At 32.4% G+C, this 27095-nt stretch overlaps 1 protein-coding gene across 1 annotated transcript; it reads right to left on the minus strand.

Annotated features, from left to right (window-relative positions):
• Nucleotides 1-2086: 2086 nt before the first annotated feature.
• LOC132622685 (calmodulin-binding receptor kinase CaMRLK) lies at nucleotides 2087-6855 on the minus strand. The gene is made up of 2 exons (XM_060337338.1): nucleotides 5167-6855; nucleotides 2087-3192 (listed from the first exon to the last, which is right to left on the minus strand). Exons 1-2 carry the CDS (start codon nucleotides 6818-6820, stop codon nucleotides 2585-2587), a joined length of 2262 nt encoding a protein of 753 aa, XP_060193321.1. The 5' UTR covers nucleotides 6821-6855; the 3' UTR covers nucleotides 2087-2584.
• Nucleotides 6856-27095: the final 20240 nt, after the last annotated feature.

The following is a 27095-nucleotide window of genomic DNA, read 5'->3' on the forward strand; positions in this document are numbered from 1 at the left end:
GGAGCCCGATTATATCCGGATTCGCTCCGCATAGGCCCTATCAGGGGGGAGGGGCTCCCTACCAAGAATTTTTTCATATCCCGGGCTCGAACCCTCGACTATGGCATTTAATAGTTCCTTGTATTATTTGGTTTCAACACCTAACTAATTGAGTTACAAATGTTGATAAAATTTGAAACAGTATTGATCTAGAACCAGCAAAACAAGAAAAAACAACTTATCAAATCACCGTTGCATCGTGGTAAGCCACTGCCTTGAAAGTGATTCAGACCGACTACGGTGCAAATCGTTTAGCCCGTTCGCTCCCCAAGGTTCCACAACACTTCCAAACACTTGCACTAGTGGCTGGAGGTTTGGAGTTTGCATAAACTATTGCCCAGAGATCAGAAGAAAATGGTTACGTTGAAGTAGAAGAAGAGATGTGTTTTCGGTGTTTTTCAAAAGAAGTCTCCACCGAAATATATAGGTAGGCTAGGATCAGAAACATCCCCTAACGTTTAGAAAATGAAGAGTCCACATTAAATATGAACGAAGTAAATGAGGTCATTGAATCCGAGCCATTTAATTCAAGGGAATGAATTAGGACATCTGGTAAGTATGTATTTGGTGAGACCATTGAATCTGAGCACTTTAACTAAGGAATGAATCAAGACATTTTATCTTGTAACCATTGCATTACCCATATAGGAATTCCAACAACAAACCCATGGATGCGTATGATGTATAATACAATTAATTTAACTTTATTAAGAGCAACTAAGATATATAGGTATGAGTTAGAGTGATTTAATCACTCTCATTCCTCCACCTCCTACTATCTCCACTAATTATTAGTTTAACCCTATCCCTCTCACCTTCTTCACCGTGCTAAATTTCTTTGCCATAGTTTAGGTAGCACATTTCTACTGATCATATTGGCTTACTTTAAAGTTAACATTGTTGTCATGTAAAAAAAGAAAAGATAAAATTGTTCTCCATTTTCTCCAATTTTAGTTGGGAAAACCAATGTATAAGATAAGGAGCAAAAGATGTTTCTGCCTTTTTCTTTAATTGATTTCTTCTCTTTACAAGGGCATCCATGATGTTAAATCTAAGAAAAAGTGAAAAGGTTAAAGGACCAAACCTTTGAAAGTGATGAGACAATTGAAAATGGAGCTTACATACATGTTGATTTTGCTTTTTAAATACTTTTCCCTCATTATTTTCATCCCAAATAAACAGACCCCCCAAATCTTCATTGGAACATACAATAACCAATGGAAAGAAAATTTACTCCATTTATTCCATCCCTCAATCATGAATTTAACTTTTATATTTTTAGTTATCGTTCAATATATGACTCATAGAGATTTTTATTTATCCCAATTCTTTCCCACGACTGAAACAGTCCTAAGGGAAATCCAAAATGAGAACCAAAAAGAGAATACACTCTTTATACCGCGTTTCATGTGATATTAGGCATTTTAGACAAATACAGAGAAGCACCAAGTTACCCGTAAAGTTTAAGTGTATAATACGAAAATCCGAGGAAATGGGAAGAAATTTGTGTATCGTCTCTTTTATTCACCTTTTTATTGTTAACGATTTCTTCACGGCCTTATGCGAATAACAAGAAGTAAACACATCTACTAAAGAAATTATAGAATAGTCACTAATTATGGGCTAGTTGACGGGGTGGAATTTTGGCCTGCAAATTGACTACTAATATTTCAAATCCATGATTATGGAGTATTATTTTTAAGATTAAAGGCACCCCATGCGGCCTTGGTGGCATACAAATGGTGCAAGGTTAAATATAATGAAAATAATAAAATAAAAGTTCTCATGGGATACCTGCATTTGTTCAATAATTGACCCGGTCACTTTTAAAAAAGATTGTTCGAAACCACTTTATTAGATACTCATCACTCCCTTTTGTCCTCTTTAGCAAAAAATTAAAGACTGCTCCTATAAAAAAAAATGGAAGGGAATAAAGCCATAAATGGAAATGGAAAAGGAAAAGAACAAACAAACAAGAAAAGCTTAAACTAAAGAGGTAAAAAAAAAAGGAAGGGAATTGAAAAGAAAAGAAAACTGAAGGAGTTGATGATTCTAATACCCCTCAGAATAGACAAGCAATAAGTGGGATTCCCTGGCTTCTCTGCTCCACTTCAAATACAAAGAAACATATAAAAATCCTGTCAAAACCAAGCCTTACCCATAAAATTTTGTTCAAACTCTTTTTTTTCCCTTCTAAATTGATATACAAAATTACAATAATAAAAAGGTAAATAAAAAATAAAAAGAGGAGAAGAAAGTGAGACAAGCAAGCAAAACATGTCCCTCTCACTACACTTTGAAGTGCATTTTCCTGACCCAAAAAACACGTGATCTGCACGTGACTTAATGCCATCGATGAAGTGGAAACCTTAGTGAAGAGGTGGCTTGTACTGTTAGACTTTTCATTTGGTCAATCAAACACATGGGAGTACAATGATTCAATGTGCCAGCCAGTCTTTCTCTTCGTGCCAACCACGCGCTGCAGTGAGAGTGGATTTCTTAGAGATTGCACATACCGAGGCAGTTAACTCAGATGAGATCCGAGTTAGTGAGTATGTACGTCTTTCAGCAAACCCAATACTTGTTGCATTCTAGGCCGTTTGCTAGGATTCTCCGCCGTACACAAGTACCCGACTCGGAGGCACTCAACCATCTCACTCACTGAGTCACCGCCGAGTCTTAGCCTCGAGTCAAGCGCATCGGCTCCGTGTCCATCCTTCACTAGCCTCCTCATCCATTTTATCGTGTCATCCGAACCTATTTTCCCCGTCAGTAGCTCCACCAATACGATTCCAAAATCGTACACATCCATCTCGTTGGACCCATCGGCTCGGTTCTGGCTCAATCCAAAATCGGCTATTCGAGGCTCAAAGTCATCAGCTAGTAAAATATTTGATAGTACCAAATGCCCGTGAACCACGGACTTTGATTGCGCGTGGTGTAGGTAGGCTAGTCCACGTGCTACGCCCACCGCAATGCGGTGGCGCGTGTGCCATTCCATTTTACCCGGTGATGTTATTTGGGACCCATTCTGTAGCTCCCACGTGTCAGTAGTCCAATCTTCCACGTTAGTGGCAGCAGTTGGAAGCTCGTGTAGCCATCGGTGGAGGTCACCATTGGCCATAAACTCGTACAACACTAACTTCTCTTTACCTGCGTCAAAGGGTAGTATTAAAATTAGCTATACATATGATTTGATTGAAAGGAAAAATCAATTGGGATACTTGTTCTTGTTCTTTTCAAATGGAGCATTTTTCTATGGTTCCTAGAAGAGTCCTCAAAATTATTATTGACGAGGACTTTGATGCTACAATCAATCAATGCATGTCATGCAATAATTTTCCAACTTCAAGCATTTTCAATTGAAAACCATTAATGCTTTTAAAAAGGTGACATATATTACCATTAAAAATATGTTTTTTTTTTCTTTCAATTCGAGAAGGCCTCCAAGAAAAACTAATTTATGAATAGCATTTGAGCGACATTCTTCCAAAATAATAAATAAGGTTGAACAGTAGTAACTCCCAATCTGGTAGTAAGATTAAGTTTGACTTTGGTCGTGTAAAAATGGCACAATTTACCAAGAGCATTATCATAAATGATGTTTACATTTCAATAGTTTTCAAATCCCAATCTGGCATAAGATTTGAAAGTTTTGACTCTGTTGTGGTAACAATGGACACAATTTACAAGAGCGTTAAAAAGCAGGTTATAAATAACTTGAATTTGTACTCATAGTACTAACATCCAAAGTATTCACGCATTCCTATTTACTGCTCGTATGTAATCATAACTACTGCTTACGTTTCTATGGTTGCAAAGATTTCTGCCTCATTACTACTCTCTACTGGCTGTACTATTTCTGCTCTCATCCTCCACGTGAATACATTCAATATGGTCACCTCTAGATTTTTTCTTTTAAATATCATATATCACAAAAAAAAATAAGGGGGTACCATATTTGGAGAGTGCCACGTATACAGGGAGTGCATCCATTCATAGTGCAGAGTTGAAATATAAGGATAAACAAATCACTTAATTACGTAGTGTATGTATTTTTCCTTCACAAATTGGCTCATTACATCTAGAATACTGTTTTATGGAGTAATATTTAAATTTTACGATTGATTTTAAGATAAATGACGACTAGATGAAATTAAGATTGTTATGATTTTAAGTGTTTACCCCCGAGACTCATCTATAGTTTAAGTCATTGAGTCTGGTATAAAATAATATCAAAATTATTGTATACACTGACATTACTTAAATCAGAAACATGAAGAAGGTTTGATAGACAGAGGGAAAGTTGTGCTCAAGGAAATGGATCTTCTGGCTCAAGTCACACAACTTCTAAAAGATTTTAATTTTAAGTAGTGTGTCTTATAGTCTAGACTAGATTATGAGCCTGTTTGGATGGACTTATGCCTATAAGCTGAAAACGACTTATAAGTTAAAAAAAAATAATTGGAGTAGTCTAACTTTTTTTTTTTTGGATGAGCTTATAAGCTGCTTTAGAGCCTGTTTGGATGAGCTTATACCTATAAGCTGCAAACAGCTTATAAGCTAAAAAAAAATAAGTTGGGGTAGTCTAACTTATTTTTTTTTTGGCTTATAACAGCTTATAAGCTGCTTTATATAAGCTAAGTCAAATAGGCCCAATTACTTTTTTGAGCTTATTTTAAGCACATAATGACTTTAAGCTGACCAGCCAAACACTCAAAAAAACTGAAAACAACTTATAAACAACTTATAAGTCAATCCAAATGGGCTCTTAGATAAGCTAAGTCAAATGAGTCCAATTATTTTTTTGAGCTTATTTTAAGCACAAAATGACTTTAAGTTGGCCAGTCAAACACTAAAAAAAAACTTAAAACAGCTTATAAGCAACTTATAAGCCAATCCAAATGGACTCTATATCTTTTTAATATAATATTGTTATAATGAATTATTAGTTTGTTCGCTTCTTGAATATTAACCTCAATTACTAAAAGCTATGAGTACGCCACTAATCAGACACAATACAAAAATAAAATCAAATTTTATACTATTGAAGTTAATTTTTCTAATCTCTAATAACCAAACCACTCTAATACTATAAAATTTGAAATGGTAGAAAAGAAATTGTACCTGCAATGCAGAAACCAGAGATAGGCAACAGATTAGGGTGCTTAAGCCTGGAGAGTTCTTCAAACAATGCAATAGCATCATCATGGCCTATTTCCCTAGCATGTTCCAATACTTTGATTGCCACGTGGAGGTCACCTGGAAGTACAGCTCTGTATACGGGCCCACACCTCCCTTCAGCTAACAATGACTCTTTCCCAAAGTGTGATGTTGCTGCTATGAGGTCCTTGAAAGTCAAGTTCATCAATGGTTTTTCAAACATTACTACTGGTGCTGAACTTGGTTCTTTTATATCAGCAACCCATAAATTTCCTGATTCCGTCTCAAATGAAAATGGTCCTGATTTGTCCATTCTGAATGGTATTTGAATTGGTTTTGATATTAGCCATTTGTTCTTCCTAGCAACTTGTTTTCTTTTCTTGTATAGGCACAAAATGATTGACCCTATAGCCAAGATTAGAAATGTAGAAGCAGATGAAATGGCTATGATTAGAACTTTCTTTCTTGATTTGGGCTTTTTTGTTTTGGTGTTTTGGTTCATTGATTGGGTAGGTTTGTGTTTGATAGGCAACACTTTGTGTGGTGGGGTTGTAAAGTTATGGTGTTTAATGTGGACTTGTGAGGAATTCTTGGTTTGAGAAACGAAAGCATGAATAAAAGAAGAGTTACCAAATTTTGCTAACTGTTCTTTGGGTATTAGCCCAGTAAAGTTGTTCAATGAGATATTCAAGAAATTAAGACTAGAAAGAGGGGGGAAATCATTGGGAAACGTACCATTCATGTGGTTGATAGAAACATCTAAATGTTTCAGTGACTTGATATGTGAAATGGGTTGTAGATTGCCATAAATATTACAGCTAGAAATGCTCAAAATTTCAAGCTTGGTTAGGTTGGTAAACCAAAAAGGCAAATTCTTGAGATCATTATGTGAAAGGTCAAGAGAAGTAAGATTAAGCACATAAAAAGCAGAGCCTAGGTTGGTGAACCTGTTGAAAGAAAGATCAAGTCTTTGAATATTTGATGGCCTTGTTACAGCAATTGTTCCTCCTAGCCTATTTTTTGACAGGTTGACTTGAACCAAAGATGAGATAGACCAAAATAAAGAATGAACAGAACCCTTCAAGGAATTATTTGAGAGATCTACAGTATGAAGATGAGACAAATTTCGTAAGTACTTCCATGAGACTGTGCCAGTGAGGTTTCTTGAAGATAACTTTATCTCAGTTATTGGAGAAGAACAGTTTGAGCTTAACCAAGTGATGTTGAACCCATAAACAGAGCTGAAGGCCTTGGAAACAAGAGATAAATCTGTGTTGTTTTTGCAAGTGGATTCTGATTTTGAGAATGTGAATAGAGAAAGGAAGATGAAGAGTGTGAAGAAGATTTTCATTTTTGTGTGGGGATTGGGATTCTTTTTGTTTTCCAGTTGGAAGTAGTTTAAGTAAATGCCATAAAGACTTGATAAGAGTAGATGGAGAAGGGGAATTTCAAGTGGAGGTAAATAAGTCCAACAGAATTTGGTTTTATATATGGAGAGAGAAATAAGAAATACTAGTAGGAAAGAGAGAGAGAGAGATGAACAAATATACCCGGACCCGTGAGAGGGTTTGTTGAACCTAAACTTCCTTTTGGGTTCAACCATAGAATTTACAAACATCCATTTGATTAAGCAAATTCTTAAAGGTCCTCTCTTTCTCTGTCTCCTCTATTACTTTTTTTTTTGTAGTGTGATTGGTAGGAAGGGGAATACAGAAGGACATTATAAGAGTAAGAAATTTGTAAAGAAATGGACTACACTTCCTTAAAAAAAAAAATCTTAAACCTAACTCAACTCCAAAAACTAATTTATGAGGGGATGTTTTTCTAAAGTCCATATAGGGAGTTCACCATCCCTTAAACCACCGATATAATATTTTAACACCCACCTCACTCCCAGGCCTAGACATCTGATGCGTGGAAATAATAATTGAGATGGGTCCTGCTCTGATATTATGTAAAGAAATGAATCTTGGACTTAACTCAACTTCAAAAGCTAGCTTATGTGAAGAGAATTGTTCAAGTCCATATAAGAAGTCCACTCATCCCTTAAACCACTAATATGGGATATTTTAACAAAATTAAATCTGCACCAATAAGCTTAAATTTGAAGTAGTCTATCAACCGGACTACTAAGATTCTCCTTGTGATCGGAATTAGTTTGAAATTCCGACATTAGTAAAATTTCAACCTTAATTACCCTATTAAAAATCAAATCTTGGCTATGAGATTATAGATCCCCCCCCCCCCCCCCCCCCCACACACACACACCCCAAAAGTTCACGATGATCGCAGGTATCTATTGAATTTGATAGGCAAGCCGAAAGAAATTGCGTCTACAAAAATGCAAATCAAGTAAAATTGTCATGTCTATACTCTATGGTAAAACTAGTGCATTTTTATTTTGATATTTATATTTAATCAATGAATAATAAATTATTATTCTTTCACAAACGTATTTATCACTTAGTATGAATAAATGACATGCAGTTAAATCTTAACTTTCAGTTGTTAAAATTAACTTATTTAATTTAAGTTACGACACACTTTACCTTTCCCTGGGTCCTATTACCCCCTAAACTTATTTAAAATGGAATAATTACCCCCCTAAACGCTGACGTGGCAAAGAAAGTGTGTTTCACTCTCTTTGGGAGAGCGAGAAACATAAAAAACAGAAAAACTTAATTTTGTTCTTAAAAATCTGTATTTTCTTAAAATATGAAAAACTGAATTGTTTTTTAAACAATATGAAAAATCTGTTTTATAGAAACTAAATCTGGAAAATTGAGTCTTCTTATTAAAAATTTGGACATTTTAAATCTAGAAAACTGATTATTTTTTTCTATATATGAAAATAAATCTAGTTTTAAAAAATGGGTTTTCCACAATTTAAAAAAATAATTAATTTTTCCAAAATTTTATAAAAATTCAGTTTTTTCACATTTTGACAAGAAAAAAACTTTTTCTGGAATTTATTGAAAAATAAAAGTGTCCTAAGAAAATGAAAAGCAAAATTTTTTAAGACATTTTAAAAAAATAATCAAGTTTTCCATATTTAAAAAAATCCATTTTTCCATATTTTAATAAAATTCATGTTTTTACTTTTGTTAAAAGGGGGTGGGGGGGGGGGGGGGGGGTTTAAAAAAATCAAGTTTTCAGATTTTTTTAAAAAAAGTTTTTAAAAATCATCTTTTAAACAAAATTTTAATTTTAAAAAATCCATGTTTTCAGTTTTTTTTTTTTTTTTAAATCAAACTGGTTTTTAAAAAAAAAAAAACTGGTTTTAAAAACCTTTTTTTTTAAAAAGAAAATTCAGTTTTTTAATTTTTTTTAATCCTGGTTTTCAGTTTTTTTTTAAATCAAATTTTTAATTTTTTTTTAAAAGGGTCTTAAAAATCATTTTTTAAAAGAAATTCAGTTTTTTATTTTTTTAAAAAAAATTGACACATAAGCTGAAAAAATTAAAAAATAAAAAGAAAATAAATAAATACACATGTAGCAAGGAGAGTGTATGTCACTCTCTCATATGAGAGTGAACATCAGCGTTTGAGGAGTTAATTATACCGTTTTAAATAAGTTTAGGAGGTAATAAGACCTAAAAATAAATGTGTCGTAATAAATTCGAATATATTCAGCAGGGTAACAGTGTTTTATGCCTGTATTTTAGCAAGTAACTATTTAGTAGTCGCACATGACCTAACAAATTTCAACTCCAATATTAAAACGCGTGTTCGGTGAAAACAGCGCCTTAGAAACCTACTAGTTTGACCTGTTTCTAATCCATGTCAATTCATTCTCTCGTGAGTCAGTTATACGTTTATTTTTAGGCAAAAGAAAATAATCCAAATAAAATAATAAAGCATACATGAACTTATTGGGTAGAATTTATTTTGTCATACGTCCTTCTGTACCAATTATTTGTCATTTTGTGGGCTAATCTTCTGCTTTCTGTTGACCAGAAGGCCAAAGTTACTCCATGCAAGAAGGGTAAGATTATAACTGACGATTGCAGTTAATTTCTCCGGAAGAGAATGTATTTATAGTGATTTCTATTTTTTACATACTGTATTATGAGTTATATAAAAATATTTATTTGGAAATCATATATTGTATTCTCTTCTAAGGATTCACATGGTTCATTTTTCTCTTTGTTAAGGCAGGGATGGGATGAGAGAAAAAGTGGCGGAGCTAGAATTTTTATTAAAGGGTGTCAAAATATAAAAAAATAAATATACGATCAAATTAAGGGGTTTAACACATAGTATATACACATAAAAAAGTTATTTTTTCATATTTACACAATGTAATTTTTCGGCGAAGGGGTGTCGACACCCCTTGGGAGCATGTGGCTCCGCCATTGGTGAGAAATACTCCAAGTCATCCAAAATTTAAATTTGATTGATTTTATATTTGGGTTATATACTGAATCCATTATACTAAAATTATGATTCAAAATCTAATACTTTTTAAATTTCGCGAGTCTTATATGCATATCTATACTTCAGGCCTAAAATTGAGTCCGGAGCCTAAAGGGTATAAAAATACACGGTATTTATCAAAAGGAGATGCCCAAAAATTTATATACCAAAAGGGGTATATCGTGGGCTGATCCACAATATACCCCAAAGTTTTTTTTCGGCTGTCAGAGCCAATCAACGAAAAATTAAAAAAAAAAAAATACTTTGAACGTATAACGTGGACTGATCCACGTTATACAATATATTTTGTATAACGTGGATCAGTCCACGTTTTACAAATATATTTTGTAAAACGTGGACTGATCCACGTTTTACCTCTAAAGTTTTTTGTTTTTTTTTTGCGCGAGCACTAAAAAAAAAAATTGGTAAACTTTTTTTTTTTTGTGCAACACTTAGTGTGTTTTTTCATACTTTGACCAATGATTAATCGTGTGTGAAGACTCCGAAACGTCAATAATTTATATAGAACCTGATATTTTTTTCTGCGTACAATAATGTAGGCTCAATACATCAAGGATACGTAGACGTTCGAATCGTCATTTTAGGGGTTGAAAAGGTGCCCGAAGTAAGTTTTGTTTGAAAAAACTTAGTGTTTTTTCATACTTTGACCAATGATTAGTCGTGTGTGAAGACTCCGAAACGTCAATATTTTATATAGAACTTGATATTTTTTCTGCGTACAATAATGTAGGCTCAATACATCAAGGATACGTAGACGTTCGGATAGTCATTTTAACGGTTGAAAAGGTACCCGAAGTAAGTTTTGTTTAAGGTTTAAGTGTTTTGTTTTTTAAGGTTTTGATTTAAGTGTGTTATTTTTTAATCACGACAAAACATTATTTTGAATATAAATATAATTCTACAAGATATAGGGAGAAAAACTAGTTGTAAAGTGGTCAAACTTTAGATGGTCATAACTTTGCGCTCGGACGTCCGTTTTACGCGTTTGTTTTTTTGAACTTGCGTATTTTTTCGAGATCTACGCAGACGCCGAGCCGATTTTTAAAAAAACTCCTTTTATCCCGTTCAATTTCGATTTTTCCCCAAATTGGCGTGAAATTTTCAGTTTTATTTACTTATAAGATGATGATACGCAATAGATTTCAACGTAAAAATCGCGGGGTAATGTATCTGTGAATGTCAATTTCACTTCTGCGGTTTCAATTTTTGAAAATAAAGCTGATTAATTTTCTCGACATATAAAGTTGACTAAAATAACCTTACAGTCAAACACTAAGTTTTTTCAAACAAAACTTACTTCGGGCACCTTTTCAACCCCTAAAATGACGATCCGAACATCTACGTATCCTTGATGTATTGAGCCTACATTATTGTACGCAGAAAAAAAATATCAGGTTCTATATGATCTGATCGGATCCCGAACACGCGAGAGCTCAGCCCGGGAGGAATGCATGGTTCCCTGGCGCTTCATGAAAAAGTGGTTGGCTGATTAGTGAGGTCTTAAAAACGTCATAGAATTCATGATCGGTCATTCCATTTTTGAAAAAGGCAACAAAAGAGAGAAAGGAAGAAATCAAAAAGGAGAAAAAGAATCATACTTCTTGTTCGTCCAAAATATTGACGTTTCAGAGTCTTCACATACGATTAATCATTGGTCAAAGTATGAAAAAACACACTAAGTGTTGCACAAAAAAAAAAAGTTTACCAATTTTTTTTTTTTAGTGCTCGCGCAAAAAAAAAAAAAAAAAACTTTTGAGGTAAAACGTGGATCAACCCACGTTTTACAAAATATATTTATAAAACGTGGACTGATCCACGTTATACAAAATATATTGTATAACGTGGATCAGTGCACGTTATACGTTCAAATTTTTTTTTTTTTTTAATTTTTCGTTGATTGGTATATAAATTTTTGGGCATCCCCTTTTGGTAAATACCGTGTATTTTTATACCCTTTAGGCTCCGGACTCCCTAAAATTTTGGGTTTAGTTAAAATGCATTGATTGTATGCTCCTAGCTAGTTGTAGTACCAAGCAAATTAATTTAATTTTAAGTTTTACATTTAAAGTGGAATAACATATTACTTAATCTTATGTGAGAATTGTCTGTCATTTATCCGTTTAGTATAAATTCTGGGTGCGAGTAAATTTTTCCGGTGTTAATAATTAATAATTACTTAAGAATTTATATTCACTTCAAAGCCACTCTCTTGTGTGACTTTAACAAAGATTAGTTAATGTTGATCATGTGATATCTGCTGAAGTTAATAATAATCAAATTAATCATCAGAGACGTCAGTACTTGAATCTACTACTTTTCAAAAACACATTATTCTTCTTTTACTCTGCAACTCTATTTGACAAAGGAGGCAGCGAGATTATTTCTTGGAAGAGGATGTTAAATATATGGACAAAAGAATATTCAAGTAATACAAGTCAAGCATATACTGACAATAATCATGCCACAATTTTTTGAGAAAAGACCTTGACTCCATCAAACTCATGTTGTACCAAAAAACTCTAGTGGACAAGTAGTTGTAAATTACAAACCCCATGTTTACGTTCATACGCAAACCTCCAAAAAAGTTGAATTGAATATTACTAACAAATATATGATGGAGGTCGGTCTACCCGGGGAAAACTTTGGAAAAAATTAATATTTCATCCAGTCTCAAATATTAATCGTGTTTTAATATTTGATGCTTTAGAAATAGCAAAAAGTACTACTTTCAATTTTTCAAATTTACTATGACCGCTCCAATCAATGGATTATGCTCCAAATTATATTTTACTTGCATGGCAACATAGGCGAATATACAAGCTAAGATACGCGTTGAGCCGAATCCAACAACTTTGACTCAAATCGTGTATATAAGTGTTAAAAATCTCCTTATTATACAAATTGTTTAAGTTTGAATCCAGTAACTCAAATGATCGCTGGGTTCAGTAGCCTTCCAGACTTATAAAATTCAAATTCTAATTAATTTGACTCTAGGTGCATGTACGTACAAAGAAGTTTCATCATTATATCAAGTACATCATTATATCAAGTACAAGTTTCAGTAATAAGCTTACAAGTTTATCATTATTAATCTTGATAAGCTTGATGCGAATCAGTCCATGATGGCTTAATTTATAAAGTGGTAAACCGTATAACATAAAATGACAAAAGAAATGACATTGATTTGAACAAAAGGAAGCAATTCGTCCACTTAAGTTGAATTACAACGAGTAATTATTGATTATATTTCCACAGTTTTGCCTTATTGTAAACTAGATAAGAATAAGCTGTCAGGGGTCGTTTGGTGTGAAGGACAAGCGAAAATAGTTCCGGGATAAAATTTTAGTGCTTCCTTATCTCATATTTTGTTGGAATAAAAATCCGGAATAACTAATCTCGGGATTAGTTATCCCGGGATTGTAGCCTTATTTTATCTCACCTTCAAGGTGGAATAACTAATCCCGAGATAACTTATTCCAGGATAAGTTGTTTCCCAACCAAACGAACCCCTATTATATTATTAATTTCCGAGAGAATGATAATGAATAGCTAATGACTTCACCTAACCCGTGTGAAGCCAAACCTAAACCTCCAAATGGAATGACAACTAAGATTTTTCGAATTATAATTAAAAAATACAAATATACCAAACCATCTACCTGAAAGTGGATTCCCCATTTGGAGTCACTGCAGATGCTTTAACAAAATAAAATTAGAGTACTTTTAATAAATTCAAGAGCATTGTATGCCGCTAATTCTCTCATAGTTTGCGCTGTTGTACAAGTATGACCCCTTGGCTGCTTTCAGTAGTACCAATAGTTAGTTTATTCAAACTTTTCTTCTGCCTTTTGTATACAATTTCTTCCATTTTCTTTTTGTTAAAGTAAGAGATAGTCCAGTTTATAATTATATTACACTCCTAGAGCACAATGACGTTTCTAGTTTATATACTAACAGTTTATTCCAGAAATTCATTATCAAATTAAAGATTTCTAATACATTGTAAAGATATTTTACATGATCAATGTAATTGAACTATTATAATATATTAGTTATTTTTTTATCTGCTTGCCAATTAATGTTATCATAGAGATTTATCCGTACTTACATGATCTAATGATGCAATTTTTTTTTTTGCACAATCTGTGTAAATAAATTTATTCCGTTTTACTAGTCGAGTTCTCAAAATGTATTGCTTCATTTAAAGTGAAAACTCATGTGAAGCAGTATCACTATTCTCCCACCTTTTTATTTCTCCCTCTATTGCTGACCAATTTGTGCTACCACTACCACTATTTGAGGAACTATAGAATGTGAAAATGAAAACATTATTTTCACCTTTTCCATTTTCAATGAACCATCTTCCATAATCACTAAATATTATCCCACTTGGTTGATGAAATTTTATTTTCCTTTCTTTTTCTATTTCCTATTCGATGTTTGACTTGCTTTATTTATAGTTTCTCCTTTTTGACCTGCAATAATGTTGGGGTTGGTTTTTGGATTTGGGGAATTGCAGTTGAAAAGTTGAAGAAAGTTGGAGTTAGGTTTTCCATTTTGAGTTGAGAGGGGATTTATAAGCATCTGCTCCTCAATCCTATTTGTTTTGGTCAAATTAAGAAATCAATTCAGAGTGCATATTGAGCAACGTAATTAAGTTATTGGCAAAGCTTTTCACATAGCTTTTTTAATAGTCAATATCACCATTCCCTAAGTGTACATGTTCCAACGTACAACAATTGTGCATATGCTAATTCCAACTAAAGAAACTTGAAAGAGAAAAACAATATTTTGTTTGGATTAGAAAGGAAGATATTATAAAGTGTTTGATAGAATACGTTTCTATCATAGGTATAATTTTTTCAAAATATCGGACATCATTATAATGTGCTTAACTTTTTCAAGTGTTCTGTTTAAGCAATAATAAAATATCATCTTTTACTCATGACTTTCACTGCCAGCACTTGCTGTGAATTTTCTTTGATACATTGAAAAGAACTAGAAATATTTAATTCTGTTCGGAGAAGATACTTATCCTTGATTGCATCGTTTCAGATTAGCGATCTCCTTCATGTTTGTGCCCATCGTTTGCTAGAAAATCGGTACATTGCTTTGTCCTCCTTTTAGATATGTCTAATGGTTACCTACTTACCTTGTAGGCTTCCAACAAATATTTGTAATATCTTCAATAATATTTTCAGAAAGTGATATTATATATCTTCATCATTGATTAACTTGACGAGGGATAGTCAATCTGTTTCCGCATAAATGATTTTAAGACTCCATAGTATAGAACTAGAGTCATCTTGGTAATGCATATGCCAATTCACTTCCTCCCTTTAAGAAATGAAACAGAGCAGGAACAGAGATTTCAAACTTGAAAAAAATACAAGTTTGAAAAACTTAAATTAGAAGTTTTAGGTGATCCTTAATTTAAATGGAAAAATGAAAAAGAAGAAACGAGTAACTTGTTGCTTGGGCCTAGGTATATGAATCTGCCCAGTATGAATTCTTGGGTTTATTTGTCAACCACCCAAATTTGCACGATTGTCCTTCAAAGCCACTGGGCTTTAGTTTTTGTCCCTCAAATTGGTGGTCATTAACTTGTGGCCTTCACTAAAAATCCCTTAGTTTCGGGTTCGACCCCGCTCAGTCAAAAATTTAAAAAAAATTGCAAGGTAGAGTTTAAATTTTCAAGGCAGAGTTTTGCACCTTATTTATTTATTTATTTATTTTACTTAGTTGGAATTTTACAAATCTTTATCTTAACGCTTAGCTTCTGCTTGAATAGGCCTAACTTTGCCCAAATAGGCTTAACTTTGCTACAAATTTCTACCTTCCAATTTTATTTTTTTAATATTTGACTGAGCGGGGGTTCGAACCCATGGGTTTTAGGCTAAAGCCAAAAATTAAAGATTGCAAATTTGAGGGTAAAAAATTAAAGACCAGTGCCTTTGAAGGACATTCCGCACAAAAAAAAAAATGATTATTCCTTGGGCTTATATCGACGGACTGCAAATAATCCTCTTGTTATTAGCCCATTTATAATTTTCTGTACAAATGGGTCTGTACAAATGGGTTCTAGTCTGGATGGGCTGTCTTGCAGATTACAAAAGTTTATTGAGCCACTAATCAAATCATCTTCGGGGACAATTTGCATGATTGGCCTTATTCAGCGACGGACTTTAATTTTTGACCCTAAAATTGGTGGTCTTTAATTTTCGTCCTTCGCTAAAACCCCTTGATTTCGGATTCAAACCCCCGCTCAATAAAATATTTTAAAAAAATTCGCAAGGTAGAGTTTGGATGCGCAAGGCAGAGTTTTGCTACCTTCAAGGCTGAGTTTTAAGTAGAGTTTGCAGTCAAACTCTACCTGATCAGCAGAGCTTGACTCAAACTCTGCTTGGTCAGGTAGAATTTGACTGCAAACTCTACCTTGCGGCAAAGTTTTGCTTTCGGGTATAAGGCGGGTTTGCATTAAGGCAATTTTTTTTTTAACACTCAGTTGGACTTTTGCAAAACTCTGCCTTAAGGCCTAATTTTGCTATAAAACGTTCCCTTGTGGTTTTTTTGTTGTTGTTGTTGTTGTTGTTTATTGAGCCGGGGTTCGAACTTCTAACCTCATGGTATTAGGCGAAGGACAAAAAATAAAGACCAGCAATTTGAGGGGCGAAAATTAAAGATCAGTGCATTTGAAGGGCAATCCGCACAAAAAAATTCATCTTAGGATCAACTGATTTACACAGATATTCTTTTTTTTTTTTTAATTTTTTTTAATGTTATCCTTTATTTCTAAGAAAATTATGCAAATATAGCGTTGGAGAACTTACCCTTCTGGACATCTTAGACCAGATCTCATGTTAGCTCATATATTACATACAACATTAGATTATGGTCTAACGTTTGTAATAACTTACAAATTTTTAAACTGTAGTCTAACATTTTCTTATTAAATTTTCATTTTATTCAAAGGAAATTGTCAGCCGTGATCCAAAATGTCCATAAATTACAAAAGATAAAAAGATTGATATTTTACTAAACAGTTGTAGAACATATTCTAATATTAGTATGGGCTTGCTTATAGATTGCCCATAACTCACAAGAAGCGTCAAAAACTGGAAGGGAAAAGGACATAATTGGCCGGTGGGGTGAAACTAATTCCACCCGCTAGCCACAATTCCTCTAAACCCAAATTATATCCACTAAACTAATCTCATCCATTAGCCAAACCTTAAATAAGGCAATTTTCAAATAAAAACCCAAGCACAAAAATGTTTGAGGTGATTTTTATATATAATATGTGTCATTTGTGTATAAAATATGTATTAGTACCGATCTGCAATGTATAGAAACTGTATAAAATATGAATCACTAAGCTATATATCATTTTTATATATAATATGTATCGTTTTTTGTATATAAAGTGTATATATAATTCCAGCATGTGTATATAAACTGTATCAGTCTTGTATAGAAAGTGTACCATACGTATAAAAAAATGTATAATAGAAACCGTATCATTGTGGTATATAATATGTATCACTATTGTATATGTAAAAAAAAAAATCATATCATTATTGCATAATATGTGTATAATAAATGTATAATTAACGTATAATTTATGTAAAACAAATGTATGATTAATTCCAGCATATGTATATAAAATGTATAATTCTTGTATATAAAGTGTATATATAATTCCAACATATGTGTATATGCTGTAGCAGCCCTTTAGTGGCGACGTCGCCACAAAAAGTCTTTTTAAAAAAAAAAAAAAAAACGCCTAGGCTATTAGGTCGGCTGGCTTTGGCATTATTTTGGGCCGACCGGCCATTTTTTGGCATTATTTTGGGCCGAACGGACACCTAGTGAAATTAAGCCCAGATAGTGATTAAATGTGGGATTAGTTTAGCTGAGTGGACACACAGTGTCCTTTTCCCAAACTGGAATACATAGGAAAGGGTCATTTGCAATTTTACCCTGTTTTGTGCTGGTCTTTATCCCCTGCTAGGCATAAGTATGATTTTAAACAACAAGAATTGAAGACCAACCCATTTGAAGGGCAACAATTAAAGACCAGTTCATTTGAAGGCATATCGTATAATTACTTAATAAGGAAACAATTTTAAGTTAAGCAACCTCGATCAGTAAAAAAAAGGGCAATTTGCACTATTGTCCTTATTCGAGGAGTCTTTAATTTTTATCCTTTGTCTAAAATACCCCGAAGTTCTGGATTTGAATTCCGGCTCAGTAAAAAAAAAATCGCAAGACAAAATTTCGTAACAGCACTCGGCTTATTCGAGCCTAACTTTTATAGAATTCCAAGAGAAAAAAAAAATTGCCTTGCAAACTTCTGCCTTGAGGCAAAAGTAGGCAAAGTCTGCCTTGAGGCAAAAGTTTGCCTTTTAAGGCAAATTCTGCCTTAAGGGAAACTTGTTTCGCATCTAAAATTATTATATTTTTGACTGAGCAATTGTTCGAATCCAAAATCTTGTGGTATTTTTTGCCAATTTTTTAAGTGAAGACAAAATTAAAGACCAGCAACTTAAGGGCCAAAAATTAAATACCAGCGCCTTTGAAGGCCAATCCGTGCAAAAAAAAACGAAGTAAATGCTCCACAGTCCACACCATAAACATTTTTGAGCCCAAGCAGTGAAGCAGATCATAATGGTGTAAGGTCCAAAGGAGAAGAAAAAGAGCCAGCATTATGTGGTTTTGAAATAAAAGTAACATCCAATTCTAGAAAGGGTAAAGTACGTGTGTGTATATGTGTCTCTCTCTCTATATTAAAAATATTTACGAAATATGACGATAGTTTTCTATTTAAAAAACATAACATTACAAACCCTAAACAAACAAATTAAATATTTTTTTTATTTTTTTTATTTTCTAAAATATTATTTTTATTTATTTAAAAAATATTTTTTATTTTTTTTAAAATTATTTTTTCGCTCAAAAATTTATGTATGAAATGTGTATATCTCGCTCAAGGCTTAAAAAGTTCCCTTAAAATTTAGTGTATGAAAACGGTATGAAAAATTTATGAAATGTATATATCTCGTTCAAAGCTTAAAAAATCCGCTCAAAATTGTGTGTGAAAACGACATGAAATTTTTATCTGGCTCAAGGCTTAAAATTTAGCTCACATTTTCGTGTATAAAATTCATGTTAGATTTCTGTAAAATTAATACGACTACAACAACATTGTACACAACTTTGATACAACATTCAAGACTTAAAAATAATCGCTCAAATTTTTGTATATGAAATGTGTATATCTTACTCAAGTTTTAAAAAGTTCGCTCAAATTTCGCGTATGAAATGTGTATATCTCGATCAAGGCTTAAACATTACACTCAAAATTTTATGCATGAGAATGATATGAAATGTGTATATCTCGCTCAAGACTTAAAATTTCATTCACATTTTTTGTACATAAAGTTCATATTAGGTTTCTGGAAAATTAATACAACTACAACAACATTTGTAATAACTTTCATACAATATTCAAGGATTAAAGTTTTCGCTCACAATTTTGCGTATGAAAATTATATTAAAAATTTCGCTCACACATACACATTTCACACATTTTTCATACACAAAAATTTGAGGTAATTTTTTAAGCCTTTGAGCAAAAAAAAAAAAAAACACTTTAAAATACTTTTTTTTAATTTTTTTTAAAAAATATTTAAAAAAAATAATTTTCCTAAAAAATTTAAAAAAGAAGAAAAAAAATGTATGAAAATCCGTCATGTTTCATAAAATATATTTATATTTTGTAAATAAAGAAAACTATCTATATATTTTGTAATAAAGAGTCTTAAGTAGGTACCCTATGTCATTTTCCCTTCTAGAAATATATACCTTTTTTCTTTTGTCTTCTATAATTTATTGAATCTCCAATGAAGAAAGTGCGCAATCGATTTATGGCGCATTTTCACCTTTAAATTGCCAATTCGAGTGATGGGCTGTTAGAGGGTCAAATTCTCACCACAGATGTTATTTTCCGAAGGAAAATAAATCCAAAACATTTTAACTAACAAAAAATGAGGAAATTGGAGCACAAAAAATGTTTTCCTCATACAAACATCTTAAAGTTTATGAATGACCACGGCAGGCTAAGATCAAGTTTGTGTTTCTACGTTTTCGCATAAACCGAAAAAATAGAGTTCCAATTCCAACGTTCTCTTATTTAATCGATTCTTTACTTACGTAGTATATTAATGCTACTTTCATCTCTATGAAACAAGCCATATCAAGGACTCAAGATCTATTCATAAATATGGAAAAAAAAAACAAATTCGAAATATGCCTTTTCTTTTTCTTCACAAAATTCAAAATTATATATTGAACTTTTGTAATTGCAATCATAACCTAGACAAGATTCACGATCTATCCATAAAAAATAAAAAGAATTCATAATTTAGCTCAAAATATATGTTGACATGTTGCAACTGCAATCATAACTAGATATTTTATCATGACTTTGACGTCCATTAAGAGAATGAAAAATCTGATGAAGACTAGAAAATGTAGCTCCCTTCTGGTTTCTCTTGAGAAACCTAAATTAGACACCTTTGATTAATTTCTAGAAAAATGTCATTATATTGGTGTTGGATAATATTTTAGTAGTCATTATTGAGATACATTGTATTAACCGCGTGTTTAGATAATATTTATTTCAATTATTAGTTATGGTTAATGGAGAGTCTAAAATGAGAGACTGTTAGGAATTATATTGCTATGCGTTATGATATAATATTTATTTATTTGCAGGTGAATTTTGTATACGACACATAGAGAATATAGATAATTAAGCAAAATTTTGAAGGAATATATTAATTAATAATAAATTAAATTGTTAATAATTAATTGATATATTTGTATCCTAACATGAGAAGTTAAATAAAGTTTTAATGACTCCATTGTGTGTTATTACAAATTTATAGCAAAATAGTTCGTAATTTGTTATGATAAGAATAACTTAGCCAGAAGGAATTATAAGTCTTATCTATTATTTATGTAGTCCTTAGCTAATGTGTTTGAGTTATATTAGGTTCTTAAGAATCTGTTTCTTGATGGAAAAAAAAACCTAATTCATCTTGGTAAAGTTTTATCAAAGAAAAACATGCATGACCTATATGCGTGTGTATTTGTCCATCAGATAAATACACACTTTTTCTTAGAGAACTACTTGCATGCAAAAGTACTCGAGTCACACAACCAAAGAGCGGGGTGAAACTTATTTTCGTGGATGTTTACATACTTCAAGAGATATTCCATTAATTTTATATTTGCTTAAAATCTACGAATTTATTATCTATTTTACATGCAAATTGATCCTGAATTACTTCCTGTTATGTAAATAATTTCCATCACTTGTTACTATAATTTTAGATGGTGCGGATGGTATCAAGTTGATTGACCGGTAATCTTTTCAATAAGGTCTTTTTTCCACGCTATTTTGGCCACAATGGCCCAAATGGGGCAAATTTATATGACTATTTAAGTCAAATTTAATAATTTATGCTTACTTAATGTTATTTCTATCTTTTCTTCTTAAAGTTTATCTTAATTTAAAATTGTACAATAGAGGTTATGGTGATTATTACATAAGTGTAGCCAAATTTGGGTTGTGATAATTTAACAACTCCTTTTTTTTTCTTCGTTTAAATTTAATGCCACACTTTTTTTTGTTTTTTTTTTGTCCCATGTTCATGCATGCGAAATGTATAGTTTACTTTCTTATAATATTTGAACTCATTACTCGATCGTTTCCCACGGAGTACAAACGAAGTTTAAAAACATATCACTAAAAAAAAAAGGGTAATTTGCGGAGGTTGAATGTTTAAATTCGTGAGGGGTTTTAGCCTTCGCTAATTGCTTAAGGAGACTAAAACCCCCGCGAATTGCAACTTTCAACCTCCGCAAATTACCCATTTTTTTGTAGTGATATAGATTTCGACTAGCCAAAAATAACGCGACAATTATGTTTGGACTAGGAGTAGAGATGAGGAGGGATAATAGAGCGAGTGGCAAATGTTGAATTTTCTTTATTTTATTTTCAAGGAAGGATTTATGATGAAGCAAGCATTAATTACTCAAAAGTCTTTTTTTTGGTTAATTTTTTAATTCTCTTGTTAATTTCTTCTTCAATTTCTTCTTGGCAATGGCTAGGCCATGGTGTGGGAGGTGCCGGGGATCAGGGCGGAGTGAGGGCAACATGTGGACGGTAACATTAATTTAAATTATAATCTACATATTGACCAATTTTCATAAATCGTACGGACCAGCAGGTATATACATAAATAAATACATCCAACTTAAATTAAAGTTTCTCAAGATTATATTTTGAATTAATTTAACTAATGTGTGGTTACTAATAACTAAACCTTGAATTATATTGAAGAGTTCATGAAAATTTTAAAATAGTGAGGATAGCTTCTTATTAGTTATATATGACTATGAAACTTGTGAAGAAAATTATTCCAATTAAATATAGCAGATGTTAATAAATATATAAAAAGCTAAATTTGAATGCTCTGACTCAGTCTGGGAGGAATAAAATCCTGCTGTACATGAAAATCAATACCCTGATTATTTTCAGAATTGAAATTGTAATTTAGACATGATCATTTCCTTCAAAGCAATTTTACTAGGGGTTGTTTAGTTCCAAACATGCTTATCTTAGGACTAATGTATTATTCCATGATTATAACCCTACGATATTATCCCATATTTAATGTGGGAAAGCTAATATCAAGATTTTGGTATAATAGTTATATCGGTATTTGCTAATTAATTAGTATCAATAACCAAAAATGAAATAAATGTACCTTCAAATTTTCTCTTGGGATTAGTATCCTAGTCTCGGTAATGAAACAAACCCTGATTGTAGTGTTAGATAATTAGAAGGAAAAAAAGAGACTAGAAGAGTTCGCCTCATGAAATACTGGAAATCATTTTAGATATTTTAATGACGCTTGTCCTTTAATGGATCCTAACAGTGGAAATTTAAATTAGTAGAACGAGTAGATTTCAAATATCGGATGTTCGTCAAAACAAAAACATTTTTATGAACATAAATGTACTCTTTCTTATTAACAAGTACAGTCCTTAAAAAGGAAAAAACGATTACGGAAACACCAACGAAACGTCTCTATATGATTTGTTTTTGGATAAATTAGTTGGAAACATTTGTCTATCTATTAGTATAATAATTCAATAAAGCAGTTGATGCTAATACCTAAGCATAACTTGATGGGTGACACCTATGCACGTAGGTGACCTACAAACCGACAATTGAGATCAAATGGGATTACGAAATGAACTTTAATGGTTTTGGTTGTGAAAATTAATAAATTGATTCCAACCGACATGTTAAAGGAGTAGTGTTCATTCTTTGTCACGAAATCTTCAAAATAATAATAATAATACTAATAATAATAATAAAAAAAAATTATAACAATATGCACGCACCTTCAACTGTTACAAACTTTCTTTTGTTAAGTAGTTCCATAAACTGTAAAAATTGTCCAAACGGCTGGATTCTTAATAATTAGATTAATCTAGGTTACAATATTTCTTATCCTTAGTTTTGATCAACAAATCAGTTTAGTTTCATTTTTATGTTGCTATTTTTTATTTTTACATTGAAACTTTCGCTATAGAATAACGCAAGAAAAAGAAGAAGAATGCAGTGAAACATTAGTATTTCCAACCCCATGCCTCTTCAAAAAAAAAAAAAAGTAGGGAAAATCCTACAAATTTTTGCAATCGTTGGAAATGTTGCAGGAATAAATAGTGTTATCAATGACCACGTATCTTTAAATTCCAAACCGACCATCATCTTCCCATGATGGAAATTGAGACAAATCCGACCGATCGAGGTGATACATCTACTTCAAAATGAGTATTCTTTTAGTATATGCTATCATAATTTTGGATTGTAGGTTGTGGTTGAGGAAACTGGGAAATCCAATGATCCGACATAATTTCAGGAAAGAAACGAAGCGGCAAATATTTTGGCTAAGGAAGGAAGTAACAAGACACCCCAATATCAACTAGTAGTAATTTTGCCAACTCCATCATGGTGCTGCCAAGAATAATATATGGACATTATAGTGCTAAAAAAGTCTCTTCTTTGATCTGTAATAATTTAGCTAAACTTGACAATGTTTGTATTATCAACTCTGTTGTAATGACTACTTAAATACTATATAATTAAATATCCTCTTCTATCCAAAAAAAAAAAAAAAATCCCAAACCGACCATTAAGTTGACTTGCTACTCTATCCATAAATTCATAAGAAATGTGCAACATAAATGTTGACTTATCTAATTCACTAATTGTGATGGTTTCCTAAATATTTTATCAAGACATTGAAGTTCATGAAGGGAAAGTTAAATCTAAATTCTAAACTCTTAAAAAGAAATCATCCACGTTCTTTTTTCTTACAAATGATTAAATTATATATTTGAATTCAATTATGTATAAAAGATAATCTCCTTCCAATTCTTTACGATAAAAACTCTTCCTCTCTTAGCATAAAAACTCTGGGCATTTGACCAGTGATAGAGTAAACGTAATAACAATTTAGTCCTGTAAATTCCTAAGCTTATTCCTTTTCTTCTTTTTTCACTATATGTGCTTTACCTTGTACTCTTTTGTTTTATGTTTGATTCTAATTAATTTTACTCACACAATAAATAAAGAAGTGTTTTATCAATTTGTTGGAAAATATATAGCGCTGATTAAATAATTTTTTTTGAGTATTCGGTATGCTGATTTGACTCCATGTTCCGTAACGTTGTTGTAATTTTTCATTTTTGTTTTATATTTTTAATGCCAATGACATGCAAAAGAATATTTTGAACTAGTTGGAAACCGTATACATATGTGTATGTCTGAGGTGTTGAATATGCACAATTGCTATTTTAACTCTTTTAATGATGTTATGCTGATGTTAAAATTTCTTTTTCTTGCGTCAAATGATCTCCAGCTTCTCGGGCTTATTCCAGCCATTGAAGCTCAAAATAGCAACCACCGCTAAAGGCACCCAATTTGCAAATAGCAATATCCACTAAAGGTACCCAATTTGCACTTGGTTTGCTGCTAAAGGATAAGATAATTTTTTTATTTCATGATCTTTTTGTAAATCTCACTACTAAAAAGTTAGTACTATTTTCCTGCTCAAAATTTTCACCAAAAACTGCTTAGTGACTATTTCCACCGAATGTCGGTGGGAAAAACGTAAATAGTAGTGTTATCTTACGCAAAAATTAGGAAGTTTCTCAGCATTTCTCCATGTGTTTTCCCATTGAACTGGTTCGGTGAGAATGAGGTGGGAAAATAATGTTTTATAACACAAATTTCTCACTGAATGTCGGTAGGGAAAACCTCTATTTCTTTTTTTGGTAAACAAGAAATATTTTTATTGCTCTTCCAAGAAGTAACAAAACCTCTATTTCTAGTAGTGTCTAAAATAAATGACCGGAAAAAAAGGAAACTAATTTTTCATTAGGCCTTATTATTCCTCCTAAGAAAAAGATAAAAATAACCAGATATGGCCAAATCTTTAGGCAGGCGTAGAAGGGATTTTACTTATTACATAAGCAAACTTGTGGTGGTTTTGTTAGTAGGAGAAAAAGAAGCAATGTGTGATTGATTAGCACTAAGTAGGCTTTATTTTCAAGATGATAACTACTAATCATTAAGATTGGAGAAAAAGAAAAGCCTACATCTTGATGAGAATATCTTGCTTTTCCTTGAAATATTTATGTTTTCATGCAAATTAAAACAAAAAAGTGAAAGAAAACAAAAGAGGAACAAAAAGTTAGCTAACATATTTGACCTAAATAAAGTAGAGATAAGATGTCAAATTTTATGAAAGAAAGCAATGTAACAAGAATTCAAGAAAAGATGCCATCTTTGTAGTCTAAAGTGATATTTAAGTCTACATATCTGGCTTAGGTTACATATTTTTGAGAGTACTAACCGTATAAGAAATCGATAAATTTGATAAAAAATGTAAGTAAGTCGAACAGTACCAATGATTCTAACTTAATAAAACCCACTCTTTACCTCATAAAATGAAACAAAGCAATAGTAGTGATTTAATTTTAGATATGTGTAAAATTAAATGTATCTCTCTCTCTCTCTCTATACACAAACCATAGTCTACTAGATTTTCTCATTTTCTCTCAATTTCAACAAAGTTGACACTGGCTCCTAAGAATAGCTTGATTCAGTATTAGACAGCAAATAAATAGGAAAAAGAAGAGATACACATATAGTCTTCACAATAACAACGTTTGTATACGGTAAAAATCGGGTCAATGTGTGACCGATGAAATCGGAGCCGAGGATAAGTCCAAATGAGCACGAGCATGTTCGATCTTTTCTTCACACCGGGGTATCGTACCGGATGTAATTGATCCGAGACAAGAAAAGCGTGTCCGTTGGTCCGAATACGCCTAGCCAAAATCAACGTGTCTGTTGGTCCGGTTGCGAGGTTGCAACGTGTCAGGAAACCGTTCTGCCATTTGTACTGACGATTATATTAGTGTCAGACCAAACGGTCCTACCTTATCTTTTTTAGGATTTCTTTATTCATACGGGCTTTTGTATTGTACTCATGGCCCATAAGGCATACCTATAGATAGAGGACATTCTTCCCCTTTTTCGGGTTAGCTTTTTTCATATCTCAACATTGTAATAGTCAATTATATAGAAGGTCTCTCTCAAAGATATTAGTCCAGATTTTGTGGTGTTCTTCCTTAGCTTTGCTTATCCTTTCAATATATTACTAAATATTCGTTTGGCATAAATCATCAATCATAGTACACATTCACACAGCACAAACGCGTATATATATGACTACAAAACAAATCCATAGACATTTCATACCAACCAAATAAATTAAAGTTTATCCACATATCCTATACTTCACTTATAAATTTAATTGTTACCGAAATTCGGGGTAAACAGTTTGGCGCCCACCGTGGGGCTAGTGTAATAGTGGTTTTTTAATCTTTGTTTCTTCCTTCTTTCACTCGTTGATTGAAGAATCTGCTAATTTCCACAAAAAAACGGACAAAATGGCGAGCAGCAGACATTCCGGTCATGTGAACAACAATGAGATTGTGGCTGAAAACGAGAACAACAGTGGGTTACGAAACCTACCTGCAAATCCAATCGACCCAAACTCTGTTGACTCAAGAGAAGACCTCAACCGACAGAATACTGTGAATCAGGAGAATGCCGCATTTTCAGCCACCGATCCCTTGAATACTCATAACTCAATTACTTTATCCCGGGCTCAAGGCCGAAAAACACCGGATACTCTGGATGAGATTAACTTACGTTTAATATTTGAAATGTTGCAGGAACAAGGGACCGCCATAGCCGAACAAGGGATTGCAATAGCTCAGCTGCAGAGTAAAAATGACAAGGTA

Source organism: Lycium barbarum, chromosome 12 (genome assembly GCF_019175385.1).
Source record: "Lycium barbarum isolate Lr01 chromosome 12, ASM1917538v2, whole genome shotgun sequence".
NCBI lineage: Eukaryota > Viridiplantae > Streptophyta > Magnoliopsida > Solanales > Solanaceae > Lycium > Lycium barbarum.